We start from the raw sequence: 23429 nt of genomic DNA on the forward strand, positions 1-23429 counted from the left end.
TAATTTTGCTTTAATCTTATCAATCATACTATCATTGGTAGAGCAATTATCCACTATAATTGTGGATAATCTTGAGTCCACATTCCACCCAAGCATAACATCAATTAACACATCGATCAACACATCACTTGTATGAGGGCAAGGGACATAGATAAACCTAAATGACATACAATTATAAATTATCAGTAAACTTAAAGTTTAAAACTACAATTATCAAATTTAACAACAATAAAACAATATACTAAGTTAAAAAATACTTGTCATACCTCAAAATTTTGCTATGCAATGTCCAAGACTTATCAATGAAATGTGCTGTAACAGCTATAAAACCCCTTTTTTTGGTTACTAAAAGTCCACATGTCCGTTGTAATAGCCACCCTAATGTCAATGTTTTCAATCAAACTCATCACTTTATCCCTCTCTTCACTGTAAATCATCATGATATCATTCTTCAAAGTATTATGAGAAGGACACTTGAAAAGAGGTTGAATGATACTTGTGAAATCTTTGAATCCACTATGCTCCACCATCAAAAGAGGATAATCATGCATAATGATCATCTTTCCTAATTTTTCTCTTCCTTTTTTTCCATCATATGGACCAAAAGAGATCTCTCATTTCAAATCAGATTTTATAAACATTTGTCTTATATCTCCTATCAATTTTCTCTTAGGACACCTATTGAGATGTTGCTTCATAGTTGATGTACCATTCGTTAATTTCCCCGCAAGTAATTTCTTACAATAGTTGCATTGGGACTTAATTTCTTTATTAATGATCACTCTTTGAAAATGTTTCCATACATCACTTCTAGTCCTACCACCAATTTCCTTATCAAAAGCATTTACCTCTTGAGAACTCTCCACCGGTATTGATTGATGAGTTTGTTCACCGGACGAAGATCCACTCACAAAACATTGTTGTGTGCTGCCACTTTGCGAGCATGCCATATTATGTAAAAACTACCTAAATCAAAATGACAACAACTTCAATAACAAATCAAGCATAAACAAGTAAAAAAAATATTGCTGAAAAATAGAAAAACTACCTAAATCAAAATGACAACAACTTCAACAACAAAACAAATCAAGCATAAATAAGTAAAAAAAATATTGCTGAAAAATAGAAAAACTACCTAAATCAAAATGACAACAACTTCAACAACAAATCAAGATTCAAGCATAAACAAGTAAAAAAAATATTGCTAAAAAATAGAAAAACTACCTAAAGGGAGATAGCCGAGAGGCAGAGAGCGAGCGAGGGCAAGAATCAAGAGGCAGCAAGGGCCGGCAAGAGCGAGAGGGGTCGAGCAAGAGGCGAGGGTGAGCGAGAGCAAGAAAGTCATAGAGCGAGGGAGAGTGAGAGCAAGAGAGGGCCAGCGAGGGTGAGCAAGAGCAAGAGAGAGGTAGAGAGCAATGGCGAGCGAGGGCAAAAGAGGTCGAGAGCGAGAGGCAGCGAGGGTGAGAGAGATCGAGGGCGAGCGAGAGCAAGAGAGATGCAGAGAGCGAGGGCGAGAGCGCGCGAACGAGCAAGAGAAATGAGGCAGCAAGGGTGAGAGAGATCGAGGGTGAGCGAGAGCAAGAGGGGCCGAGCCCTAGCCAGAGCAAGAGAGATCCAATGAGGGCGAGCGAGAGCAAGAGAGATGTAGAAAGCGAGGGCGCGCGGATGAGCAAGAGAAATGAGGTAGAGAGTGAGAGGCAGCGAGGGTTAGAGAGAGCTAGAGCAAGGTCGAGAAAGGAATGAGAAAAGAATGAGAGAAGGGTTTGCAGCAGCAAGTGGGCTGGGATGGGCTAGGCTAGGCTCGGGTGGGCTGGTTGTATATAATATATATATATTATATATACATATTATATTATATATAATATTATATATATATTTGGTTCGATTTGGTTCGGTTACCCACCATTCGGTTAGGTTTCGGTTCGGGTTTTAGTTTGATTTTAGTGAAAACCATACCCATTGAAATAACGTTCGATTTTTTCGCAAACCAAACCATTACCCAGTCAAACGATTTTTAACCGCATTGACCGATTCGGTTTTGGTTCAGTTTCCCACGGTTTCGGTTGCAATTGTCATCCCTAAGTGCATCTCTTCCTTCAAATTTACTATATCATCTTCATAATTAGTTAATCTTAATTAGGATTTAAAACTTATAAATTATAAAGATTTAATTTAAATTGAGTTAAAGACTTTTCTTACAAAATTTTTAACTTTTGTGATACTTAATTATATACGCGGTTGCTAAAATATGATGGAATGCAATTTGCTAAAATTTACTGGTATGTAATTTGTTTTAATATTTTTTTAGTTTGTATATAATGAATTTTTAATTTTCTTAATAACATGTTTGTGAATATGTTATTAGGAGTTATGACATATTTTATATCTTATTATTCAACTAGAACATATATATATATATATATATATATTAGTTAGCATGCGCCTCCTTCCACCAAATACATGTCTCACCTTGCGCCTTGCACCTTACACCTCAAGTTCTAACACTCTTATACATCTTAGTGCACCTTAGGTGTAAGCACCCCCGCTCGGATATCCCAACCACCCGGTCTATCCGAACGAGTGCGCTCACAGAAGGGAAGAGGAATAGACAAAAGACAAAAATGCCTTGGCATGCATAAATAAGAAATTTAACAGCGGAAGAAAAACGGTAAACATGCATGCCCACAAGCACCCCGCTGATACAGCGGTCATGGAGTATATAAAAATACATACAGACCCTGTGCCAACAATAGGAGGTACAAATGATAACCTGGCACAGTCAAAAATAAAAGACAGCGTCTCTAGCAAAACATCAGAGATGATGGGGGCAACTAACTGTACACCTTACCAACGCGGCCGACTGCTAAGTGGAACGATCCTCGCCCTCGGCCTTTGCTTTACCCTTACCTGGAATGATGGAAAGCAAGGTGAGTCGCAAGACTCAGCAAGTTTATAAGAAATGAAAGGCTATAAATAAAAGAAGAGACCATCCCAAACACAGCCCCACAAGTACACACAAGTCATGAGACGTTACAACACAACAGTGCAGTATAGTAAGAGCACATACCGGTCCTTGGGGCCCACACAAGACACCTGGCACCCAAGTCCCATACCAACCTGCCGCTGCCCTGAAAGGCAACAATATCCTCAACAAACCTGTGCGCATTGTCCCGGGGCGGTACTCCCGTCACCCGTATCCACGTCGGTACTCCCGACAACCGAGCCATAGGCTCCCTCGGAACGGTACTCCCGTCCGAGAACTAAATACTATCAGTAGCCATGCAATGCACATAAAATGCAATGGCGTAGTGAGCATCAACGTGATACCAGGCGCCCATACGTCCAAGCATCAGGCCATGCTCCGCCCATATAGTAAGCCACACACGATGCATATGCCCGTGCTGGATGCATCATAATCAAGCTAAAATGCCCGTGACCAAGCATAACCAAATCATGTTAATCCCAACATGAGCCCGTACCCATGTACACATCAAGCCATGCAACGAGAATAAAATATAAGCAAGCATGCTATAATCACATAACGGCTAAGCAAGTTAGCAGTGCCTGGCACCGGTCAACGGTCAGTGGGTAGGAGAGACTCGCCGGCGGCCTAAGGTAGTCCGTACGACAGTCACTCCGTCACCGAACCGCCGATCCTAGCCCCCACTGCACAACCGTTCCAGCCAGAAAATAACCAAAAATCCAATTAATACCCGAACCGCTAAGAACCTAGTCCCGGGTGAGTACGGCATCATTCCCAACAGGCAGGGGGGTGGCACAAACCCCCGTAGGCAACCAACGAATAAAACCCACGAGATCCATTTAATAAATTAAATCGTAAACTAACCGTTTAAAAACTTCATAATTAATTAATCGCTGAAACAAATGAAGGGAGGCCCAATAAATCGCCAACGACAGAAACGTCGAGATAGGTAAGAAGAACTTGCCTTATCAGAGATATCCTTAGGCTCGTTGGATCCAAAAGCAGTAAAAATTATACAAACTGCAATATCCCAATTATTTGCCAAAATTAATAAAATTGGGCTCTAAAAGAAATTCTGACCGTACAGAATATTTATTACTAGCTTGTTTACATACCTGGATAATCAATTCACTGATTAAACTTGATTTAATTCTGATTTGAAGCCCAAAGTCTCTCAAATTCACGATCGCGCGCTCGCTGGATTCTTCTGAAATTGCTCACTGCTCGTGCTGTAAAAGTTGAGCAGAAAAGCGGCCTTAAATTGGCCAAAAGAAGCGGCCAGAATGTGGCCACGTGGCTACTGCTGGGAAGCCACCGCCTCTAACCCAAAACGGCGCCGTTTTGGGCGCCAATTAGTTGATTAAAACTCAACCAATTTCCAACCTTGCGTGCGCAGCCCCGCCTGCGTCTCGAACCCGCATCCGCGCCCGCCTTCACATGCCCGCGTGCCACCCATACTGGCTGCATCTTCATTTAAATTAGCATCCCACTTCAATTTTAAATGTTAATTAAGGCTGCCTTTATTAATTCCCACCACTTCACGCACGCCACTCAATTCTTTCCCTTAACTTATACATTGAACCTCTAAATCCTTAAACATTCCATGAAACTTCCTAAGCCTTAATAATAATTTATTATTATTATGTTTATTAATATAATGATTCCTATACTTCACATTATTGTTAATATCAACTAAATATATATAAGTGACCACTTTAAATTAAGTTAACATAATAAACTAATAATTAAATTAAATTATGATTCACGGTACGTTACAAATTCTCCCCTCCTTACAAGAATTTCGTCCCCGAAATTCGTACCTGGCTAGGCAAACAACTGAGGATGAAGTCGCCTCATGTCCTCCTCTAGCTCCCAAGTAGCCTCCTCAGGGGTATGTCGCTGCCACTGGACCTTTACATAGGGAATCGTACGGCTTCGGAGCACTTTTTCTTTCCGATCCACGATGCTGGTAGGCAACTCGATGTACGACGCGTCCTCTTGCACCACAAGCGGATGATAATCAATGACATGCCCGGGATCTGCCACATACTTGCGGAGCATAGAAACATGAAAGACATCATGTACATGGGCTAGCTGAGGGGGTAAAGCTAATCGGTATGCCAACGATCCGACTCGCTCCAATATCTCGAACGGTCCCACATAGCGAGGACTCAACTTGCCAGATACTCCGAAGCGTCGAACACTTCTCATCGGCATAACTCGAAGGAAAACATGATCACCCACATCAAACTCCAAATCTCAGCGTCGTCTATCAGCATAACTCTTCTGACGATCCTGAGCTGCCTTCATCCTAGCCCGAATCAACTGGATCTTTTCTGTCGTCTGCTCCACCAACTCCGGTCCAAGTAACGCTCGTTCCCCAGTCTCGGTCCAGCAAAGCGGTGACCTACACGGCCGCCCATATAATGCCTCAAATGGTGCCATCCCAATGCTGGCCTGGAAGCTATTATTGTAAGCAAACTCCACCAACGACAAATGGTCATCCCAGCTCCCATGAAAGTCCAGTACACAGGCGCGGAGCATATCCTCCAAAGTCCGAATGGTCCGCTCCGACTGCCCGTCAGTCTGAGGATGGAAGGCTGTACTGAAAGTCAGCTGGGTCCCCATAGCACTCTGCAACGCCTCCCAAAATCGTGAGGTAAACCGAGGATCCCTGTCTGACACAATACTAGCTGGGACTCCGTGCAGTCTCACCACCTCATCAATGTATAGCTTGGCCAATCGATGAATAGGATAGGTCTTCTTGACAGGTAAGAAGTGCGCTGATTTAGTCAACCGATCAATAATTACCCATATCGAGTCGTACCCCCGGCTGGATCGTGGCAATCCTGAGACAAAATCCATAGCTATGCGCTCCCACTTCCACTCCGGCACAGATAAAGGTCGTAACAATCCTGCGGGCCTCTGGTGCTCAGCCTTAACCTGCTGGCACACTAAACATCGCGATACAAATTCTGCTACGCTCCTCTTCATGCTGCTCCACCAATACTGACGCCGTAAGCCCTGATACATCTTCGTCGCTCCAGGATGGATAGTATAGGGAGAACGATGAGCTTCCTCTAGGATCCTCTGCTTGATATCACCGTCACTCGGCACACAAATCCGCCCATGGAATAATAGCAAACCATCATCCCTCTGGCTGTACCCCAATGGGCCAAATCTCTCCATATCAGCCATAATCTCACCAAGCTCCACATCCTGTCGCTGTCGATCGCGAATCTGACCCTCTAGATCTGAATGGATACTCATGGCAGCACAATAGAGTGTAGGATTGTCGGGTGCCACAGAGATAGTAAGATCGCTCATCTGCTTCAGTAAGAACCACTCCTGCACCATCATAGCTGCAACTGATGCTCCACGGCGACTCAGTGCATCTGCTACCACATTGGCTTTACCTGGGTGATAGAGGATCTCGCAATCATAGTCCTTAAGCAGCTCCAACCAACGGCGTTGTCTCATATTAAGTTCCTTCTGAGAAAATAAATACTTGAGACTCTTGTGATCTGTATATATCTGGACTCTCTCACCATAAAGATAATGCCTCCAAATCTTCAAGGCAAACACGACAGCCGCCAACTCCAGATCATGTGTGGGATAATTCTCTTCGTGCCTCTTCAACTGTCTGGATGCATAAGCATTCACTCGGCCGTCCTGCATCAAAACACATCCCAACCCTGCATACGAGGCATCACTGTAAACAGTAAATAACTCACCACACCTGGGTATCGTCAGTACTGGCGCCGAAGTCAAACGCCGCTTTAACTCCTGGAAAGACCTCTCACAAGACTCGTCCCAAATAAATCTGACGCCTTTCCTTGTCAACTTCGTCAGGGGCGATGCAAGCCGTGCAAAAGCTTCTATGAATCGTCGATAGTACCCAGCAAGGCCAAGAAAACTCCGAATCTCTGTCACTGTCATTGGTCTCGGCCAATCCATCACGGCTTTAGTCTTCTCTGGGTCTACTGAGATACCCTCTCCTGAGACCACATGTCCTAAGAATACCACTCGGGTCTGCCAAAACTCACATTTCGAAAACTTGGCATATAACTGCTCCTCTCTGAGCTTCTGCAAAACCACGCTCAGATGCACCTCGTGTGTCTCAGGGTTCGGTGAGTAAATTAGGATGTCGTCAATAAAAACTATGACAAAGGAATCCAGATATTCTTTGAACACCCTATTCATCAGATCCATGAACACTGCAGGTGCATTGGTCAGCCCAAATGGCATGACCACAAACTCATAATGGCCGTAACATGTACGAAATGCGGTCTTCGCAACATCCTCATCTCTGACTCGCACCTGATGATAACCTGACCGCAAATCTATCTTGGAAAACATCGATGCACCACGCAACTGATCTAGTAAATCATCCACACGGGGTAGGGGGTACTTATTCTTGATTGTTACCTGATTAAGCTGTCGGTAATCTATACAAAGTCGCATAGACCCGTCCTTCTTGCGCACAAATAATACTGGGGCCCCCCACGGCGATGTGCTCGGCCGAATAAAACCTTTCTCCAAAAGATCTTGCAATTGCACCTTGAGTTCTTTCAGTTCATTGGCAGCCATACGGTAAGGAGTCTTGGAAATAGGCTGCGTACCTGGCATCAGATCGACGGCAAAATCAATCTCTCGGTGCGGTGGTAGTCCCGGCAACTCATCTGGGAACACATCTGGAAAGTCTCGCACCACAGGATAGGCAGCCAACTCCTTCTTCTCCCCCGCTATCACGGTCACGAACGCAAAGTAGGCTTCACACCCACGTCGAATAAGTCTCTCGGCGTGCATAACCGATATCATCGGCGTAGTCACCACTGGTTTCACACCCCGGTATGTAACAACTGGTCTCCCCGGATGCTCAAATGAAATTACCTTCCGACGACAATCAACCCGAGCATAGTGCCGAGAGAGCCAATCCATACCCAACAGTAAGTCAAAATCCTGGATCGCCAAAACAACAAGATCCCCCACAAATACCTGGTCATAAATCCCTATCTCGCAATCCCTGACCATCTCACTCCCCAACAACACCGTCCTTCCCGGTGTCGAAATAGATAAATCATATGGTAAGGGGTTACACGGGATTGGGATCTTATGTAACAAATGGGGTGCTATGAAAGAGTGGGTGGAACCTGTATCAAATAGGGCACGTACGTCATGGCCATAGAGAGAAAGTATACCTTGCACTATATCACTGCTCTCAGCTGCCTCGGCCGCTGACACTGCAAATGCCTGTCCCTGCATCTGAACTCTCTCTATAGGTCCCGGGCGCTGTGCTGCTGGAAGAGGTAATGGCGCTCCTGAACCCTGCGCCCTAGGTGCAGACTGTCTCTGAGCTGGTCTGGGCCCCACACCTCCAGTCCGTGGCCCTCCACTCTGTGCTGGCTGGGAGCACCTGTTCGCTCGGTGGCCCCTCTGTCCACAGCGAAAACAAATAATCTCCTGCCCTGTGGCCGGTGTAGCTGGTGGGGCTGGTGTAGTCGGTCTAGGCGCCTGCGGACAGTCTCTCTTCAAATGCCCCGGCTGACCACAGCGATAACATACATCTCGACGTACCTCCCGACACTGCCCCTGGTGTCTCTGCCCGCACTGCCGGCACTGTGGAAACCCCGAACTCTGGCTGCCTGCATCCCACTTCCTCTTCTTACTGCTGCTCCCTGCACCCTTCAAGACTAACTGCTCTGCTCGGGCCTCCAATCGATCCCTCTCCACCGCGTGGGCTCGCTGAACAGCCGTAGGGAAGTCAGGGGCCTCAATACCAGCCATGGCATGACGGATCTCTGGTCGTAACCCCCTCTGAAACTTGCTAACTCGACGCGACTCAGGGGTCACTAACTCAGGAGCATAACGAGATAATGCCACGAACTCGGTCTCATACTGCGTAACTGTCTTACTGCCCTGCTGTAACTCAATGAACTCAAACACCTTCTGCTCTCTGATCCAAGCTGGTACATAGGTCTCATTGAACGCCTCGACGAACTGTGCCCATGACGGACCTCCATCGCCATATCTCTGTCTGGTGGTCTCCCACCACCGCTCGGCGTCACCTCGTAACAAAAAAGTCCCCAGCCGAACTCTGTGGGCCTCTGCACAGTCTATGGATCTCAAATGCTTCTCCACCGCTAGTAACCAATCCTCAGCCTTCGTCGCATCAGCGCCTCCACTAAACTCTGGTGGTCGCAAGGCCATAAAATCTCTAAGCACTGTAGCACCTGAACCGTCCCCTGCTCCTGACGTACCTGAATGCGACGCCTGGGCCGTAGCGGTCCTATCATCATGTCTGCGCTCCTGTCGCAACTGAGATGCTGCCAGTACATCTACAGCTCGTAAAATACCCGCTAATGTCTCCTGCATATCTGGTGGCCCTGGCTGTCTCTGCTCTCCCGCACCTGTAGCCTGAACCTCCGGAGTAGGGACAAGATGTCCTCTACCTCGTGCCGACGGTCTACCACGACCTCGCCCACGTCGTGCGTCCATGATACCTAGACAACCAGATTTAATTAGAACGCATTTCGAAATAACAGACACGTCCTAACACTCTAACTCTACCTAACAGCCTTGGTGTACAGTTACTTGTCCCCCAAATTGACTTAATGACGCTCTGATACCAACATTGTAAGCACCCCCGCTCGGATATCCCAACCACCCGGTCTATCCGAACGAGTGCGCTCACAGAAGGGAAGAGGAATAGACAAAAGACAAAAATGCCTTGGCATGCATAAATAAGAAATTTAACAGCGGAAGAAAAACGGTAAACATGCATGCCCACAAGCACCCCGCTGATACAGCGGTCATGGAGTATATAAAAATACATACAGACCCTGTGCCAACAATAGGAGGTACAAATGATAACCTGGCACAGTCAAAAATAAAAGACAGCGTCTCTAGCAAAACATCAGAGATGATGGGGGCAGCTAACTGTACACCTTACCAACGCGGCCGACTGCTAAGTGGAACGATCCTCGCCCTCGGCCTTTGCTTTACCCTTACCTGGAATGATGGAAAGCAAGGTGAGTCGCAAGACTCAGCAAGTTTATAAGAAATGAAAGGCTATAAATAAAAGAAGAGACCATCCCAAACACAGCCCCACAAGTACACACAAGTCATGAGACGCTACAACACAACAGTGCAGTATAGTAAGAGCACATACCGGTCCTTGGGGCCCACACAAGACACCTGGCACCCAAGTCCCATACCAACCTGCCGCTGCCCTGAAAGGCAACAATATCCTCAACAAACCTGTGCGCACTGTCCCGGGGCGGTACTCCCGTCACCCGTATCCACGTCGGTACTCCCGACAACCGAGCCATAGGCTCCCTCGGAACGGTACTCCCGTCCGAGAACTAAATACTATCAGTAGCCATGCAATGCACATAAAATGCAATGGCGTAGTGAGCATCAACGTGATACCAGGCGCCCATACGTCCAAGCATCAGGCCATGCTCCGCCCATATAGTAAGCCACACACGATGCATATGCCCGTGCTGGATGCATCATAATCAAGCTAAAATGCCCGTGACCAAGCATAACCAAATCATGTTAATCCCAACATGAGCCCGTACCCATGTACACATCAAGCCATGCAACGAGAATAAAATATAAGCAAGCATGCTATAATCACATAACGGCTAAGCAAGTTAGCAGTGCCTGGCACCGGTCAACGGTCAGTGGGTAGGAGAGACTCGCCGGCGGCCTAAGGTAGTCCGTACGACAGTCACTCCGTCACCGAACCGCCGATCCTAGCCCCCACTGCACAACCGTTCCAGCCAGAAAATAACCAAAAATCCAATTAATACCCGAACCGCTAAGAACCTAGTCCCGGGTGAGTACGGCATCATTCCCAACAGGCAGGGGGGTGGCACAAACCCCCGTAGGCAACCAACGAATAAAACCCACGAGATCCATTTAATAAATTAAATCGTAAACTAACCGTTTAAAAACTTCATAATTAATTAATCGCTGAAACAAATGAAGGGAGGCCCAATAAATCGCCAACGACAGAAACGTCGAGATAGGTAAGAAGAACTTGCCTTATCAGAGATATCCTTAGGCTCGTTGGATCCAAAAGCAGTAAAAATTATACAAACTGCAATATCCCAATTATTTGCCAAAATTAATAAAATTGGGCTCTAAAAGAAATTCTGACCGTACAGAATATTTATTACTAGCTTGTTTACATACCTGGATAATCAATTCACTGATTAAACTTGATTTAATTCTGATTTGAAGCCCAAAGTCTCTCAAATTCACGATCGCGCGCTCGCTGGATTCTTCTGAAATTGCTCACTGCTCGTGCTGTAAAAGTTGAGCAGAAAAGCGGCCTTAAATTGGCCAAAAGAAGCGGCCAGAATGTGGCCACGTGGCTACCGCTGGGAAGCCACCGCCTCTAACCCAAAACGGCGCCGTTTTGGGCGCCAATTAGTTGATTAAAACTCAACCAATTTCCAACCTTGCGTGCGCAGCCCCGCCTGCGTCTCGAACCCGCATCCGCGCCCGCCTTCACATGCTCGCGTGCCACCCATACTGGCTGCATCTTCATTTAAATTAGCATCCCACTTCAATTTTAAATGTTAATTAAGGCTGCCTTTATTAATTCCCACCACTTCACGCACCCCACTCAATTCTTTCCCTTAACTTATACATTGAACCTCTAAATCCTTAAACATTCCATGAAACTTCCTAAGCCTTAATAATAATTTATTATTATTATGTTTATTAATATAATGATTCCTATACTTCACATTATTGTTAATATCAACTAAATATATATAAGTGACCACTTTAAATTAAGTTAACATAATAAACTAATAATTAAATTAAATTATGATACATTAGGTCTTTAATAACACTAGTAATAATTGTCAATCATAAAAAGACTGTTGAGTATTATGTTATGAATATTTTGATGATGACTACATTATGCTAAAACTTTGGTTGCGTTCTCTTTACTTTTTAATTTTCAGTTTTGAGTTTTGAATTCATTTTCAGTTTTCTGTTTTGGTAGTCTGTTTTTAGAAAATTAAAAACATGTTCTCTTTATCATTTTGAAAAAATATTTCTTAAAATAGAAAATTAGAAAACACGTTCTTGTTGAAATTTTAAAAATTATTTTTTAATGATATTTTATTCAATAAATTTTATTATTCAATAAATTAGAAATATTTAATATTAATATATTATTAAAAAATATATACATTTTAAAGTTAATGAATTTTGTAATATTTTTTCTCATTATAATAATAAAATATGAATAAATAAATAAATAAATAAATGTGTTTTGAGTTTAAAGTTTGTTTTGGATGAAAATACTCAAAATAACTTTTTGTTGTTTTGAGTTTTCTTCACAATTTTTTTTTTTTGTTTCAAAAATTTATTTTTAAAAATAGTAAAGAGAACGCGTTTTCATTATTTTAGAAAATTAAAAACTAAAAATGAGTTGAAAACAGTAAAGAGAACGCAACATTAACGTCCTTATATGTTATGTTAAGCTTGTTTTAGTAAGTGTGAAAATTATTTTATTCCTCTTTAAAATATTGCTTAAGGATATGTTAAGACTATATTGATAAGATATATATTGAGATTGTCTTGAAAATATATAAAGTCAAAAAACCTTAATAGGTTTGTCTTTTAGTATAATTTATCTATTAATGATCTCATATGTGTTAAACTTATTTTAACTATATGTTTTATTGATATATTTTTAATATAAATAATGCTATTTATCTAGACTCGAGATCCATCTCCAATCTAGATAAATAGCATTACCCTCTCTTTGGGGTCATCCTAAAAATAAGCCTATTTTTGTGGAGCTTGTGATATACTTATGATATGCTAAGCATTACTCAAAGTTTTAAAGTAATATGTTACTTAAGTGTTAAGCATCAAGATGTTTGAGTAAATGATCATATACTCAAGTGGTGATACTTGAGTTTTGATTTTTAAAATTTAAATTATTTTATTCTTCATGTTAAGATTGTGCTTAATATGTTTTGTTTGTGATCAAGCGTGTTTTGTTTCTTATGTGTCAATATGTTTGTTTTGTCAAGAGGTTGCTTCAAGATTTCATGGGATATGTTAAGTATCCATATTACATGAGTGTCGTATGGACCTCGTGATATTAAGAGTAAGTTTGAGGTTGAAAAATATCTTAAATACTCTAAATATGTAAAAGCATTACTCAAGTCTAAGAGCAGTATGCTTTAGTTGATGTTTAAGTGTCAATCATTCTTGTTTTTGAGTAAATATATATATATATACTTAGGCAAGTGATTCTAAATTCTATTTCTTGAAGCATAACTTGTTTATTTGATATTTAATATCAAATTTCTAAGGCTTTCAATGTTTTGAAATTTAATGAAAGAACACTTGAATAACTTATAATTTGAATGTGCGTTGCTTGATAAGCAAAATCATTCAAATTCTTGAAAGGATTTAAATGTTGTATGTTTTCTAAGTAATACGTTATAGTGTGGCTCATGTTTAGCTTCGATGCATATAAGTAATAGAATTCTATAATTACTCAAAATATACATTGGTAGAATATGTATATTTAGCTTATAGAATAAGAAACCATGTATGCTTTGTTCAGCTTATGTATACTCTTGTTTTAAGAGATCATGATGTTCAAGTTAGGGCATCTTTGTGATATATATATATATATATATTGTGTTTTGATGCATATTGAGTTATGTATGTTTCATAAAGTAAGTGTGAATATGCATATTATACCTTTATATTGCATGTTGTGATTTAATATTGTATGAGTCTAGTAGAATGATTCTTATTTGAATATAGAAAATGGAAGCTTTTAGTTGAGTAACATATATTATTCTCAACTTGTTATCAAAGCCATGTGATTTAAAAATATATCCTTTATTCTCTAAGACTTTTTAAGTAATCAAGTAAATGTGATTGGAAAGTTAAGTTCAACCAACTTTCAAAAACAACACTTGTATTTATTTAAGTTTAATGTTTATATTAGATGATGATGAGAAAATTGTGTTTTAAGCTCAATATTTATGATATTTAGATGCTTATGTTGATGACCAAATTGTTTTGATAATGATATTCAAAACAATATATGTTGTTTGAATGATAGTCGAGTAAGGCATAGAATAAATCAAGTATTTATTCCAAGAGAAATGTCAAGTTTCATCACTTGAGCATTAGTTGACTAAAAATTAAGCAAAATCGAGTAAAATCTTATATTAGTAGAGTATATCTATTCAATAATCGAGTGATTTTAGTTGAACAAAGATTATGAGGTTTTGTTTTCTTTTTGATCGAGTATTTTTCATGAGCAATCGAATAAAAATTGATGTATAATTGACTATTAATGAGCAATAATCGAGTATCTTATGCATCTTTCGGTAGGCAATGTGCAGACAAGTATAATCGAGTATCTGTTAAGCATAATCGAGTGTTGTCAAAGCTTACTCAAGTAAAGACCAAGCTTACTCGAGTAAAGATCTATATTAGTCGATTATTTTTGTATTGAAATTAAAAAAAAGAGTTATTAAATTAGTCGTTACAAGTGCTTTTAATGCACACTTTTAACTATTAAGACACCAAAATGGTTTTAAATTTTTCCTCAATCATTTAGCATGATATTTAAATATTCTAATAATTATTTTATGAAAAAAAAAGTTGTCCTTGCAGATTTGATTCTACAATTTTAATAAATCTGTCGGGAACCTAGACCTAACAATATGAATTCTCAACCTATGGTGAGAATTAGGGTAGGAAATAGCAAGAGATAAGATTGACTTGACTTGGGGATCAACGCTACGCTTTCTTTCTTCCCAGTTTCTCCTTCTCCTTCTAAGTATTGCATTTGTCTACCTACGTGGCCTTGGCCATTGAATCTAAGAGAGTGGGTAGAAATTTCTTGGGTTTCTTTCCCACAGTCTCCACTCTTGCAAATTGCAACTATTTGGATTCCAGTTTCTGCAGGGAATTTGGAAACGTTATCTTCACTACTTCATTTGCATGCATGCATTAAATTTGAGGGATTAAAGAATAGCAACCACAACCAGTGGAGATCTAAAGTGACGCTTTGCTTTCTTCCTTATTTCTCTCTCTTTCTCCACTCTCCTAGAATTGGCTTTTGACTTGGGAGTTGGAGATCAACGCTACGCTTTCTTTTTTCCCAGTTTCTCCTCCTTCTCCACTCATCCTTGCACGCACCTTCAGGGTTGATGAATCAACGAGCTACGAATGAACACTTGATGGTCTCAACTGTTTAATATCGGTTCTGCAAAATCTCTGCTATATCCTGTTTTCAGCGCATGTTCAATGAGTAGAAAGGACGAGTCCAAGAGAGCGCCTCCTCTTCCGCTCCTCGGAGCCGCTACCACGTCTTCTTGAGCTTCAGAGGCGAGGACACGCGCCGGACGTTCGTCGACCACCTCTACACCGCTCTTGCCAACGCCGGACTTCGCACCTTCCGAGACGACGATGGGGTGGAGAGAGGAGAAAGCATCAAGCTGGAGCTGCACAGTGCAATTGAAGAGTCTAGGGTTTCAATTGTCGTCTTCTCCAGAAACTATGCTTCTTCCAGCTGGTGCCTCGATGAGCTCGTGATGATCGTCGGAAAACGGAGGAGGGAGGATTCCGGCCACGTGGTTTTGCCGGTGTTTTACGACGTAGATCCATCCGAGGTTAGGAAACAAAGAGGGGATTTATGCGGAGGCATTTGCGAGGCATGAAGAGCGATTCGAGGGTGAATCAAATGACTGGAAGGAGAAACTAAGGGGTTGGAGGGAAGCACTCGAGGAAGCTGCTAATTTAGCAGGCATGGTTCTACAAAATCAAGCCGATGGGTAAGCTTTTTCTTCCCTCCTCTCTCTTTTATCTTAATTATTAATGGTAGCTGTAGATTCTATAAATAGTAAAACGATTAATAAATAGCATAGTTGAGTTACTGTAAGCAGGAAGCATTATATATCAAATTTGTCTGACAATTGCATGATATTGTTTTTGCTGCAATGGCTTTGCAATAGCACATAGCAAAAAAATTGTAAATTAAAGTAGAGAACCTTTGGAAGGGGAGACAGGAAACGAGAGAACCATCATGTGCAAATAATGCATCTTGTTTATTAAAAATTGGATTCCCTTCTCATTAAAGAGAGTTCTCTCATGATTCGATTTTCCAAGATCTCGACAGTATATCTGAAGGTATTTTTTTCTGTCTTGAATTCCAACATAGGCACCAGTCAAAGTTTATTGAGAAAATCGTCAAGGTTATTGAAGACAAGCTAAGGCGAACAGCCTTGAATGTTTCCTCATATCCCATTGGACTTCATTCTCGTGCCCAACACATTCATTTGTGGTTACAAGATGAAGGGAGTGATGTTGGAATTGTGTGGGATGGGTGGGATTGCGAAGACAACCATTGTCAAATTTGTATACAACTTAAACTTCTCAAACTTTGAAGGTAGCAGTTTCCTGGCAAATATAAGAGAAGTTTCTGGACAACAAAATGGCCTAATACGATTACAAAGACAACTTCTTTTGGATATTGTAAATGGAAGAAAGGAAAAAATAAACAGCGTTGATGAAGGGATTATTAAGATTAAAGAAGTTGTAGGTTCTAAAAGAGTTCTTATAATTCTTGATGATGTGGATAAACGAGATCAATTGCATGCGATCCTTGGGATGCTGGATTGGTTTTTTCCAGGTAGTAAAATAATCATAGCCAGTAGATATGAGTGTTTGCTAAAAACTCGTGAATGTTGCAAAGTACACAGGGTTGAGTTGTTGGATCACAATGAATCTTTAGAACTTTTCAGTTGGCATGCCTTTGGACAAAACAATCCAAGTGATGATTATTTGGTAGAATCAAATAAGGCAGTAGCATACTGCAGAGGGCTTCCATTAGCCATTAAAACCTTGGGTTCTTCTCTATCTGGAAAGAGCATAGATGTGTGGAAAAGTCAATTGCAAAAAATGAAAGAAATTCCTGACAATGAAATCCTTAGAAACCTCAAATTAAGTTACGTCTCTTTACAAGGTGACCATGACAAAGATTTATTTCTTGATATTGCTTGCTTTTTTGTTGGGAAGGACAAAGACTCCACAATCACAATCTTGAATGGATGTGATTACCACACATTGGTTGGAATCGAAAATCTCATTGACAGGAATCTTTTGACAGTTGATATGCATAACAAGCTGGTGATGCATCAGCTGATTCAAGAAATGGGAAGGGAAATTGTTCGGCAAGAATCACCTAAGGTATTGGGAGAACGCAGCAGGCTTTGGAATAGCAAAGATTCCTTTCATGCATTGAAAGAAAAAAATGTAAGAATTAACTATTCTCGTGAATTTTTGTACTTATTTATGGAAGGATGTTGTGTATTTATCAGTGTTTCTCCCTCCTCCCATTATTTATTTGTCAGGGCACCCAAAAAATCACAGGCCTTGTTCTTGATATGCATTTCTTGAAAGAAGATAAATCTGTAGGGAACAGCTTGGGGCACCGTAAAGAAAGCAGTTCCAAAAAGCGCAAGAGATGTCACTTTGAAATCTTCTCCGGTCTTCTTGAAGGCACTGCTAACATAAATTCTAATGAAGTAGTTTTGGAAGTTGATGCATTTGCAGGGATGTCCAACCTACAACTTCTACAAATTAGTGATGTACAACTCTGTGGCAAGTATAAAAAGTTTCCGAAGGGATTACGATGGTTGTATTGGTCTCACTGTCCTTTACAATCAACACCTAATGATTTCGCTTTTGACAAGCTGGTTGCTCTTCAGATGCCTTACAGTTCCTTGAAAAATGTTTTCAATGGAGCCAAGGTTTGTTTCTTAATTCATTTCTTTTCCTTTCTTTTTTGCTATAAAGTTGTAACTTCATAAGATTTTTAATCAACTTATTAACATTGGTCGTGTTTCGCTGTTTTGCAGTGCCCTGCAGTAGTATTGAAGATCCTTGATCTAAGTCATTCTCGTAACCTTTTTGCGACTCCTGATTTCTCAATGCTACCCAATCTCGAGAGACTTGTACTTAAAAATTGTACAAGGTTGGTTAAGGTTAATGAATCAATCGGACTCCTACAAAGACTTGTTTTCTTAAACTTAAGGAACTGTCAAAAGTTGAAGAAGCTTCCGAAAGCCATTTGTAAGCTAAAATCTCTGGAAACACTTGACATTTCCGGTTGCATAAATCTTGAAGAACTTCCAACAGAGCTTGGGAATATGGATTCTCTGACAGTGCTTCTTGCGGATAGAACAACAATCACTCTGGAGGTCAAAGCTTGGAATTTCTCCGTGTGGCCTTGGTCGTCGAATTTAAGACCAAATCCAAAAATTTCATGGGTTTCTTTTCCCCCGTCTTTGGTATATTTAAGTATAGCAAATTGCAATTTATTTGATGACACTTTCGCCAGGGAATTTGGCAACTTATCTTCATTGCAGCTACTAAATTTGAGCATGAATCCAATTTGTAGCCTCCCCAATTGCGTCAAGGATCTTCCTAGTCTCCGGGTTCTGTGGTTAGACTCATGCCCAAGCCTTCGGTCACTTGAGCTGCGGAAAAAAATGGAAAAACTATCTGTCAATGATAGTAAATCGTTAGAAAAAATAACCTTTCAATCAGGGCGCAGCATTTCATGTGTAAATGATGGTGGTTGTATGAGTCTATTTGAGATTGAGGGCATATTCAAGTTAGAACCCTTAGAAAGGGTTGACGCAGAGCTAATAAATTATTTGGGCTTATGTGACTTTGAAGCTATGGATAAACCACCTGTGCGACTTTTACGCTGTTGTTCAACAAAGATGAGGACTGTTCGTCACTTGGTACTCCCATTCTCTCTCTCTCTCTCTCTCTCTCTCTCTCTCTCTCTCTCTCTCTCTCTATATATATATATATATTATTTATATGTTTGCTTGTGTTTCCACCTTTAACATTTAAATTATACTTTTTGTGGCTTAGGGAATTTACGAACGTCATACATTTTACACTTATCTGCGGGGAAGCAATGTTCCGATGAAGTTTATTCTTAAGAACGTGGGATCCTCAATATCTTTTACCATACCTTCTGATGTTAATTTCAGAATTCAAGGCTTGTCTGTGTGTTCTGTTTATGTTACCAGTTATCCTCTGCACAGCCGGTTCCCACACATAATTATCAATAATGCAACCAAGCATTTGACATGGAGCTTTTGTCCACATTTCGTTGCCATTCCTGGGGCTGATGAGGACTTCTTGTGGTTAAGTTAATGGAAGTTTGAGGATCTGTTAGAAGGTGGTGATGAGCTGAATATTTCGATTATTACAACCAAAGTTTTCCATGTGAAGGAGATTGGCGTCCATCTTGTGTACAAGGAGGCACAGGAAAAGAAGAGCACCCAATGTACCAGTTTAGAAGTTGCCCAACAAATCCATCCCTATGGAAAGGTAGTTCCTGGTTGTTGTAATGGTAGTTGCTTGAAGTGCAAGAATTATCCTGTGCCTGCAAATCCTGCGAGCACTAGAGTCATTCGTCTTGGCATTCACGATGACAATTGTTGGGATTGCCCTGAAGGTTATTTGGTAAGCCTTCAGGGAGTACAATTCCTTCTGAACCTCTAATTGTTTTGCGTAAGAAATTAATTCACAAAAAATAAAGAGAGCGAAGATATTATTTTAGCCTTGAATTTGTTTTGACTCTGGCTTTAATTCCAAGCAGCTCACATATAGAGCCCAATAAGCAATCAAAATGTCATTGGTAACCCTATTGCTTGAGTGCTGTTGATAACCGTAGTGTAGTTATATGTTTGTTTAGAGTTCTGCTTTGTTATTAATTGTAACGGCTTGCCCTTGTCTTTATTGATTGTGACTGATTTTGGATATTTTCTTTCTCTTCATGATCTGCGACTTCCAATGCTTTTCGGCCAGCTCTGGTGATTGTTGCAAAATTCATATGTTTTTCATTCCTCAATTTATGCTTTAATTCTAAGACCTTGTAATTTATTTCATCAATAGATTTTGCTCATCAGAACTGGTTTATTTTTGCCCTTCCACTCTTTTGTGTCTTCATTGCTTGGATTGGAAAATCTTTAATGTGCTTGATTTATCACTTGGATGCAGCTCCAGGAGTATCTCCTGTTATTGAAACATTGTCATCTGTATTGATATACAGAGTTTTTGTATTCCTTGAGACCATATGGATGGTAAATGATGAATCTTGTCTTGTTTTATGGTGATTTTGCTCTGAGTGGTAGAATCTCAATAGATTGGATTTATTTTCTTCTTTCAACTAATAGATTGGATTCATTTTCTATTTACTCTATTGCTGAATAATTGAGTTACTCATCTTCATTTTCTTGGACAATTCAAACTATGTTAGGACTCTTTAGGGTGATCACGATAAAAATTTATTTATTAATATTGCTTGCTTCTTTATTGGAGAGGGCAAAGACTCTAATCACAATCCTAAATGGATGTGATTATTTTACATTAATTGAGATTCAAAATATTATTAGTAAAAATATGTTAATAATTAATATACGTAATAAGTTGGTGATGCATCAATTGGTTCGAAAAATTAGAAGGGAAATCATTTGGCAAAAATTGATCAAAGAGTTAGGAGAATGTGGCAGATTTTGAGCTTACAATGATTCATTTCATAATAGTGTAAGGATTAATAGAGAAGATAATAAAAAATGTGGTCGGAGCATGTACAATTTTTAAGATAAAATCAAAATAAAGATTAATTATTTATAATATAATAGAGATTGAAATAGAAGATTCTTATTGGGGATAATCTTGCATATAGTAAAAATGTTTAAAATTTTTAATGTGTTCATAATTTTTAAAAGGTAGTTAATAATTAATGAAAAATGTTATTAGTTTTTTAAAAATATTTATAATTATGTAAATATGAAAAATAATATTATCCAAATAATAATAATAAATGGATTGCAAATGCCGTTTTCAGTGTATGGAGTTCAATGTCATGTTATAAAAGTTATTTTGTCTATTTATATGCTTAAGCAGAATCGCGCGGGCGCCTCCTTCCATCTAAGCAAAGACTTGAGTGCACGTTTTCACGAATATGGTGTAGGGATAAAATATTTAAAATTTTATATTAAATATTAAAATTTGAATTAATATGGTAACTTAAAAAATAATATTTAGTTGGAAAGTAACAATAAAATTGAAAGACAAATTTCGTGTGAATTGTGCTGAATGTCAATTCAGCTCTGAGTGTATATCGATCATATCAGTATTTGAATTTATTCGAATGACACATCACATAGAAGAGTCACTCCTCCTTGAAAATTAATCAAGTAAAATTCAAACACCTCAAATAAATATATATATATATATATATATCAACTAGAGTGACCTACCTCAATCGTGTCACCGACAAAGCCTTGAACCACCCAAAATGATTGAATGTTAATAGTGCCTTAAAATTAATGCATTTAACAAAATTGTTTGGCAAAGAACATGTAATGAAAATAAATGAAAGATTGTCCTCCTTGAGTGATGGAATTTAATTAAAATAAAGAAAAATTAGAATTTGTGTTTGTTGAGCCAACTTATTTATATTAATTAAATTTTGATGATTAATAAAAATATTTTTATAATATAAATATATTTTTTTATATAAAAAATAAATTTATTTTGAATTAAAAGTTAATACAAAAAATAAATTTATTTTGAATTAAGGAAATCGTCTTTAGATATGTTTTCTACTTTTGATCATTTATGTCTTAAAAGTTTATATTTAAATCTGTATTTATTAATAAATATTTTTATTACTTATGCAAAAAGTATATTTATTTTGAATTAAATGAGATTGCTTTTAAACATGTTTTTTTGTTCTAATCATTTATGTCTCAAAAACTTATATTTGAATTTTCAAATCTTGATTTCTCATATAAAAAGTAAACTTATTTTGAATTAAATGCGAGACATGTTTTCTTATTATTTGAGAAAGTATAAATATTTTTTAAATTTCAAACTTCATATTAACCTTTTTTTTTAGTGATCAAAATGCTTATAAATACCCCCATACACATATTGCACATCCAAATCTCCCAAAAGCTCTCAAACTAATTTTCAAATATTCTAAGGCTGTCAAAGATTCATTGTTCATCCACTGAAGAGCCATAATGCAAGAGGAGAAAAGTTTTTCAAGTCTTCTAAGACAAATCCGAACTTTTTCATTTGAGATTATAAATTTATTTATTTATTTAAATATTATTGCCTTATATAATTTGTTCTTAATTGTTTATTTATGTCCAAATGTGGAAAAATTATTTGTAAATATTTAAATTATTATTGAGGATTGTATAAGTTTTCCAGATCCGTTAAAATTTAGGTGAATCTAATTTTCAAGATAAGGTAGGGAGAAAACCTTAGTGTTAGTGGTTTTCCTAGAACCCATTGTAATCTAGTAGTGTATCTAGTTTTCAATGTGAGATAGTGTGAAAACCTTGGTGAAATTAGTGGAACTCCAAGAGTGATTGAGACATTGAGAGAGTGGAATAGGTGTGTGTGGAGACACCGAACCACTATAAATTGTCTTGTGCCTCATTTATTTATTCTTGTTATATATTGTGGTTTGCAATTTATTATTCTCAAACTTACATAGTTATAAAATCTTAATTTGTTTAAAATTAAATAACAAGAATTTAATTAAAAGAAAATAATTTATATATATTCTTAGAGAAAATAATTGATCAATAATATTTATTAAAAGGGAGAAAAATTTTAAACACTCAATTCACTCCCTCTTGAGTGGCCAAACCTTAAGAGACCAACAATTTTAATTGGAAAATAATAAATAAAACAAAAAATATTGAAAAAATTAGGATTGGTTTGATTTTCAGTTTTCAATTGTCAAAATTACAAAGGAAATTCGTAATTATTTTATTTTAATATAATGTATGTTTTATATTATATTATTAATATGATATATTAGTACTTAGATTATTATTTTACAATATTAATGATATAATTATCTTGTACTGTTATTATTCTTGAAATTATATTAAATTCGATAGCTGCACTTATTGTCCAAACACGTTGGCGTGTTACCCATAAAGAAACAAAAAAAAAAGGAAACACATGGATGGGCTTGATTGGTCAAGATGACGGCGCTCTAATAACTGTAATTTAGCTTGCTGAGTATACTTACGGTATCAAGTCCCTTTTTCAAATCCATCTTCATAGGAGGTTGAATTTGAATTTTAAAACAATTTATCACTATTTCGTCAACAAAAAGAGAGGAAGTACTTATTTTTCTAAAATTTAAAAAATAAGTATTTATATTTTTAAACATACAAGTACAATAATATTAAATAAGTTTTTAATGAGATTAAGATTTGATGTGATATTAATTTTATCCATGAAAAAACATTTGAGGTCCAATTGTTCCTCAGCCTCATCTCTCTAAATAATGTCAATTCCATGTTGCCCAATTGAGGTCCAA

General features: G+C 38.8%; 1 protein-coding gene and 1 pseudogene across 1 annotated transcript; both read left to right on the plus strand.

Annotated features, from left to right (window-relative positions):
• Positions 1-14712: 14712 nt before the first annotated feature.
• LOC127812821 (disease resistance protein RPV1-like) lies at positions 14713-16584 on the plus strand (annotated as a pseudogene).
• A 367-nt stretch (positions 16585-16951) lies between these two features.
• Positions 16952-19813, plus strand: LOC127812822 (disease resistance protein RUN1-like). The gene is made up of 4 exons (XM_052353349.1): positions 16952-17239; positions 17404-17802; positions 17911-18801; positions 18938-19813. Exons 1-4 carry the CDS (start codon positions 16952-16954, stop codon positions 19223-19225), a joined length of 1866 nt encoding a protein of 621 aa, XP_052209309.1. The 3' UTR covers positions 19226-19813.
• The last annotated feature ends 3616 nt before the right edge of the window (positions 19814-23429 follow it).

Source organism: Diospyros lotus, chromosome 11, assembly GCF_014633365.1.
Source record: "Diospyros lotus cultivar Yz01 chromosome 11, ASM1463336v1, whole genome shotgun sequence".
Taxonomy (NCBI): Eukaryota; Viridiplantae; Streptophyta; class Magnoliopsida; order Ericales; family Ebenaceae; genus Diospyros; species Diospyros lotus.

Excerpts from the sequence above, each read along its gene's own strand:
- LOC127812822 (XM_052353349.1), top strand. The coding sequence starts at position 16,952 with ATGAAAGAAATTCCTGACAATGAAATCCTTAGAAACCTCAAATTAAGT. Across the intron at positions 17,240-17,403 it reads TTCGGCAAGAATCACCTAAG|GGCACCCAAAAAATCACAGG; the intron begins GTATTGGGAGAA and ends TTTATTTGTCAG. Across the intron at positions 18,802-18,937 it reads TGAGGACTGTTCGTCACTTG|GGAATTTACGAACGTCATAC; the intron begins GTACTCCCATTC and ends TTTGTGGCTTAG.